This window comes from Spodoptera frugiperda, unplaced genomic scaffold (assembly GCF_023101765.2).
Source record: "Spodoptera frugiperda isolate SF20-4 unplaced genomic scaffold, AGI-APGP_CSIRO_Sfru_2.0 tig00001864_1, whole genome shotgun sequence".
Lineage (NCBI taxonomy): Eukaryota > Metazoa > Arthropoda > Insecta > Lepidoptera > Noctuidae > Spodoptera > Spodoptera frugiperda.
The window spans coordinates 26,103-32,799 of NW_026095738.1; the positions used below are offsets into that span (position 1 = coordinate 26,103).

At 34.3% G+C, this 6,697-nt stretch overlaps 1 protein-coding gene across 1 annotated transcript; it reads left to right on the forward strand.

The window, feature by feature from the left end:
- Nucleotides 1-2,189: 2,189 nt before the first annotated feature.
- Nucleotides 2,190-6,464, forward strand: LOC118271179 (uncharacterized). Its single transcript, XM_050707689.1, has 3 exons — nucleotides 2,190-2,491; nucleotides 3,195-3,376; nucleotides 4,046-6,464. The coding sequence occupies exons 1-3, from the start codon at nucleotides 2,323-2,325 to the stop codon at nucleotides 4,394-4,396; spliced, it is 702 nt and encodes a 233-aa protein (XP_050563646.1). The 5' UTR covers nucleotides 2,190-2,322; the 3' UTR covers nucleotides 4,397-6,464.
- The last annotated feature ends 233 nt before the right edge of the window (nucleotides 6,465-6,697 follow it).

A 6,697-nucleotide genomic window follows, 5' to 3' on the forward strand; every position in this document is an offset into this window, starting at 1 on the left:
TTAACCTCAGGATGCTCGATGAAACGCAAAGTTTTCTGTAGTCATAAAACTTTATACGATAACGCGTGCTGGCAACATTTAAATTTGCATAGTTGTAAAGTGGCATTAACGCCGCCATGACAGCAGGGCTTATCGAATGCGGCCGGATGGTTTATAACTTCCGTTTCCGAGCAAAATGGCGGATTCACGTCTCTGCTTGGCAGTGTTAGCGTGGACGCTAGATTTTTGGCGGGCTTACAATTTTGGTGTAAAATATGATTATGTTTAGTACTTATTATTCATTCAATAAAATATGAATATTGGCATATCGTCTATACTTTCATGGTCATACTCGTACATTACGTACGCTTTCCAAAGGTCCGGGACCTGGTGGTCCCGTGCAAGGAAAAGAACATTTTTATCATAATAATACGTACGCCAGACAATGATAATCGAAGTCGCCATCCCCCATGACAAGAACCTCGTGAAAAATGAGAAGTATAAACAAATAAAATATCTTGACTTGGCTCACGAGGTTGTCGACATGTGGAATGTGGATTCGGCTACCATTGTGTCGATAGTCGTGTCGGCCAATAGGCTGATCCCTAAAAGCCTTAACATTTACATTAGGCGATTGGATCAAGGGCAAGGCAGTTCTTCTGGAAACGGCACGCATTGTAAGGAGGTTTTTGTCTCTGGAGCCTTAACCAAGACAAGTTCCCGCTATTGGTCGGCTCCTATTTGTATCATTTATTTATTAAGAAAGGTACAGGGTATAACTTATAATCTACAATTCTACAGAATAGTCCAATATTGCATTATTTACGGTTAAAGTTAAAATATTATAAAAAAAATTGAAATATGTATTATTTTATTTTGTAAGTAGTATTTTAGTATATATATATGGTTATCATAATAATATTTGATAATAAAACTCGCTTGGCTAGGCTAAAAAGAGTCTGATGCGGTGACAGCTGGAACTAACAAATCAATGGCAATATTGGCAATATTAGTTTACAAGTACATTCTATACCAACAGTACGTTAGATAGCCGCTTTTCATTAAAATTAAGAACTAATATTGCTTAATTAACTATTTAAAATTAAACAATACAAGTTGTTAATATGATACTAGATAGTGACCTCCACTACAAATAGATAGTATGGCTCTTTTTTGTGTGTGAGGGGTTAAAACTGTCGGCTGACCTACATATTATTTTAAAAAGCAATTTTATTTGAATATATTTACGGATTAAGATTTTTGTTATGGATAGAAATTTTCATGAGTTGGTAGAATAGCCCTCTATCCTATCTGATTTTTTATTGTCTATGACTATTGACTAGCAAACTAACAAACTAACCATAGACCAAACTGACGCTGACTAGAGATGGGTTGTAACAGGTTAAACACTATATCTGTTATAACTGTTACTGTTACATAAAAATAACAGATCCAAATATCTGTTACTAAATAACAGCCTGTTATTATTGTACGGACGATAAAACGTCTTCTTTATCTAGTACTCTTTAAAACCGAAAATCGTATAGAAAATAGATATAAAAGAGCATTTTTATTAAAAAACAAAATTTTCAAATAAAAAAAAAATATATAAATTGTAATTATTTTGAAACAACAAAATTTTCTCTATGGCAGTTTTAACTGAAATTGCCATAGAGAAAATAAAATAAATTATACGTATTTTTTAAAATGGTCACTGGTCAGGCCTTATAACACTTGACAGGTAATGCAACTAAATATAGAAGTCACTTTTTCCTTACTATTTGTTCTTGCAAGACCACCGACTATATTTTAGGACTAATAAATACTAGGTGCTTCTCTTTTAGCATCGTTTAATCGCTTTAGTAAGAGTGAGATGTAAACATGTTCCGAAATAAATAATAGGTGTGTCTCTTTTCGCAAAGGTCATTCATTAATGAGGAAAAGAGAGAGATTGAATACGCATGTACAACAAAGTAACAGCCGTACGTAGTAACCTATGGTATTGGTAACAACTAACAGTCGGTTTGTGTAAGGACTACTAAGGACTGTTACAATGAATAATAGTAAGTAATAGCCGTGGTAACAGGATTTGAGGGTCTGTTATTAAATTAACAGATAAAATATGTTGGCAGTAACAGTTGTTGTTAGTTATTTGTAGATATCTGTTACTTTTATCGGTTACGATAAATATGCCTCACTCCTAACGCTGACATTGACAGCGACACTAAAATAACGAGAGTGCGCATTGGAAAGTAATTTTTTAATTACATATTCGTATTTTGAATAGTAAACAATTGATTTTCTTCAATCATTTATTTTTAGTTCTAATAATTATTATAAAAAATGCCTCGCAAACCGTGTTACTGGACACGAAAACTAGAATTAGATTTGGTCGATTTTGTTCACCAAAGAGAATATATATGGCGGCCTGCTGGAAACACGAATCATCATATTCAGCAAAAATACAAAGCTTATGCTGAATTTGCAGCGATATTGGGACGTGGATTCACAGGTACACTTTTATATCTATATTTTTTATACTATATTTATTATTTTTATAGGATTTATATCTACAGATTTCTCGCCATGATGTACCATAAACATATTAGATCAAAATATCTATGAAAATGTGCTTAAAAATATTAAAAGAATTTAAAGCACATCTCATCGTCTAATTCCTACTCATCCTAAAGTGTTTTTACATTAATTGCCATAGATTTTGACATGCCTGCACATTTCGATGTTTTTCAAACTCAAATTATTTATTGCATTCATGTGTAGATTTACCTAGATGCTACATAATTAGGGGCATTTGTCTCAACATGGAACCTGGTTAGGGTATGGCAAACAACCATGTATTGCATTCTCATTGTATGCTGACATAAAAATGATATGTTTATGTTTTTTCTATTAACTTTTAAATCTCTATTCAAGATTAAGATCATCTTAGTTAGAATAATGCTTGTGAAGTGTGGGAAGAAGAAGAAGGTTTGTTGATAAAAATAAATTAAGATTGTAATTTGGATTATAACTTAAACCTTATGGGCGGAATAGCGTTTCAGGGTTAGGATTAGGTTAGGTTCATAATATTTGCTTTAGTTTAGTAATAATAAAATTCTAAATCAAATTCAATGTATATATTTCTAACAATCTATGTATATTTGATAAATTATTATATCCATCACACAATGACATAGTATTTCTCTTATTTTCAGCTCGTTCTGTCCGAGATCGGTGGGTGAACATTAGGAGTACCTTCAACCATAACCATAGAAGAGTTGAACGATCCAAACTTAAAGCAAAGACTGCTTCAGACATATATGTCCCGTGCTGGCCACTGTGGAAGCCATTACAGTTTCTCAAAGACGTTTGTAAGAAAGAAGATGGCAATTTTGAGGTAAATAGCTGGTTTTACAGTAATTATGTATAAATATTTACAGGGTTATCTGTAAACACTGGAATACTTAAACTTCATATGAAAATTAAATTAGGTAGTAAAAACTTAAAAACATTTTAAAAGAATGGTTTAACTACTGTTCATTCTGTTGTATTTCACAGAATAAATCTTGTTGGTACCAGAATTACCATCCATTTATTATTACAAAATTAGAGTTTTGCTAGCTAGGGAATTGATGGCAAATTCATGTTTAGAGATTCCAGTTAGTTTCAAGACTATTTTTTTTTTATTTATATCTGCCATCAGCAATCTAGTAATAATCAGATGGTTTATGGAGAGTAATAGGCATTTGTGGTGGCATTTCATTGCATAGTATGGTTCACCCAGTTGCAATATCTGCCAATGCTTCAGCCGTGTGATGTTGTCCCTCTTGGTAGGCCTCTTGCCAGTTCATTAGTGTGGTCTTATATTTCATATTTCCTAACTCTTTCTACATGGAGAACTAAGGGGGAGGCCTTTGTTCAGCAGTGGATGTCTCTCGGCTGATGATGATGATGATGAACTTTCTCTCCAACAGTTGGTTTCTTTAAGTACTTATGAATCTCAATATTTTTCCAAGACAATTTAATTAGAAGTGCATAAGAAGATTTATATTGTTTTTTTTTTCAGTTCTATGAGTCAACATCCAGTGACATGAAACAGCTGACAGAAAATGTAAACGTTAAAGAGGAACAACAATCTGAATTTGAGAATGACATGGTTCTTAATATCCGTCAGCGAAGCCAACGAACGGACAGACCTCGGCATAAAACAAGAATACTCAATAAATCAAATAGAAAAACGAAATGTAAACAAATAATTGATGACCTTCTGTTAGCTATGAAGCCTCTAGCATCGGATCCATTATTGGAACAAAGCTATTGGTTCTTTGGGAAGCATGTGACAGAACAACTAAATAGTATGAGAAGAATTGATGCTGAGAGTGCTGCGAATGAAATAGTAAATCTGTTAAATGAATGACAACAAGATTTCTAATCTCTGAGGACTTGTTGTGGCTTGGTTACTACAACCTCACGTCACGATTCGTTGTTTGTTTGTATCTTGAGGAGGAGCTGTGGTAAACTGACGACATTTTTTAAGGGTGGAAAATCATAAAATGACTTGGACAATGAAGCAAGTCGAAAGGAAGTGTCAGACTCTTACTGACTACAAACCACCCTGGTTCCTACTCTTGCTTTTCGTGCCAGAGCCCCGATAACCCGCAAGGCAGTCCACGGCTGTTTGATCTGTGGTGGTCTGATGGCTCTTTGAAGTGCGCACGGAACGCAACGCGTCGTGATTGATGATCTAGATTGTTGTTTTTAGGTTGTTTATGTCTGGTTCATCCAAAAATATTGTCTCAGCTGTTGTACAAAAACGAAATAATCTACTTACTAAGGAAGTTGGCTTGAAAATACAATAAATTGACTGAATAGAATAGCTAAGTTTATGTAGTATTAGCTCTTATTTTGTCAGTGTCTTTTTGACTAGTATTTTTTTTTAACTTATATTCCTGTAACTTGGCAATCTGTGAATATGTCACAATAGGCTATTTGGATGTCGGTTACATGGCTTTGTAATATCAGTAGGAATAATAATTTATATTATTCCCGTCATTTGCTGTCGAAAGTTTTTGACTAGTAACATAAAAGTTATTGTTTGAAAAGAGGTCAATCAAAGTCTTGGTTAGTGTTGTTAAAATTCTGTTATATTTTCTCGTAATCTCCGTAAAACAGTTTAATTCCTGCATATGGTGTATTTTGAGGAGAGTAGCTGGTTTTTTTGGGAGGAGATTTAAACATTAGTGAACATCGTTTTTGACAATCACTATTGACATAGTTACGACATAGGTAGTAGTAGTCCTTTAAAAACTTTGCCATTTGGTATTGAGAAACTGTTTACATTTAGTGTGTCAAATAAACGTCGATTAAAAGGGTCAAGTCGACTAGTTGACTGCATTCTACTGACAGATCGCCTCTTGCTGTCAAATGTTCAGTTACAACCGCAACACTGTGGCTGAACAATTGAGTTGCCGACTTGACCTTCATTTTATTTTAATTTTTTCGGGATTAACATGCTCTTCTGTGAGCTTGTTTAATAGTCTCAGTTCTCCATATGATTTATCGGCATCATGCACCATTTTGAAGTAGTCACACTTCACGATTTTCTCCTTATTTAATTAAAGGTACTACCTTTAATCAAATGAGGAGTATCATAAAGTGGAACTACAATGTGCCCTTTAAAATGCATCACCTCGTGACGACATTCTTTGTCTTGGCGTAAATAAGATGCTCTAGTTTCCACAGCTAGTTCGGTTATTGCACCGACATTAACCGGACTCTGATCACAAACAGTTTTCAGTTCAGTGGTTTGATGCTGTTCTTATTAAATCTTGAATATGTATTTTGCAAGAAGTTGTGATTAGTATTAAACAATGTTTTGAAAAATCGTAACATTTTTGGTCTGTACCACTCAACATAGCGGTGGCTTTAGCATTTTGCAATAAAATGGTTCGGTTATGTTGTTTGTTGATGACCTACTTTCTTCATTGGGTATGTAATTAGTATCTGAACCATATTCGCCATCCCAATCATAATTCTCGATCAGGATCCTGGAGGCATTCCATCTTCATATTCGCTTTCCTTATTCACACCCTTCATGATACACGCCGGTGCACAGTGTGATTTATGAAAATCTAGCGGGACAAAATTATTTTGCACCATTTTTAAGTGTTATTACGTAGTAAAATATATATGAATAAATAAAAAATAATAATTGATATTTTAACAATAGAAAGTATTTTCACAACTATACATCGAAAAGTAAATACAATAACCCTTCTTAATCAAACAAACTTTTTTGTTGAGCAATTTGAAATCTGGTCACGGCTTTTAGGTAAGTGGGTTCTGTAGATTTCGAAAAACAACTCCTTTTTTTATAAAGAGGGGGGGGGGAATGGGGGTTTTGAGGTGGGAAATTATTTCCCAGTATCTGGTATTTCAAAGCAAAATATAATTAAGTGGGAAATTATTTCCCATTATCTGGTACAGCTCTCGACTTTTGATATATTTTTAGAGATTGTCTAAGCTGAAATGACGCGCCCCACTACTTAATTAGTTTATTTAGATGTGTGAGTGCAAATATTAATGACGACACTTCATCTGTATGGGAGCGTCGATTGTTCAGTGAACTACGATCTGCACGTGAACAAGACGGTCGACTAGTCGGGCGATAAATCCGACCACGCTCGCTCTATGGAGCAGCGCCGTCATATTGTATGAA

What these genes read in the sequence shown, in the direction of transcription:
- LOC118271179 (XM_050707689.1), top strand. Translation starts at nt 2,323, where the DNA reads ATGCCTCGCAAACCGTGTTACTGGACACGAAAACTAGAATTAGATTTG. An exon ending in ATTGGGACGTGGATTCACAG is followed by an intron (nt 2,492 to 3,194) that starts GTACACTTTTAT and finishes TCTTATTTTCAG; the next exon opens with CTCGTTCTGTCCGAGATCGG. An exon ending in AAGAAGATGGCAATTTTGAG is followed by an intron (nt 3,377 to 4,045) that starts GTAAATAGCTGG and finishes TTTTTTTTTCAG; the next exon opens with TTCTATGAGTCAACATCCAG.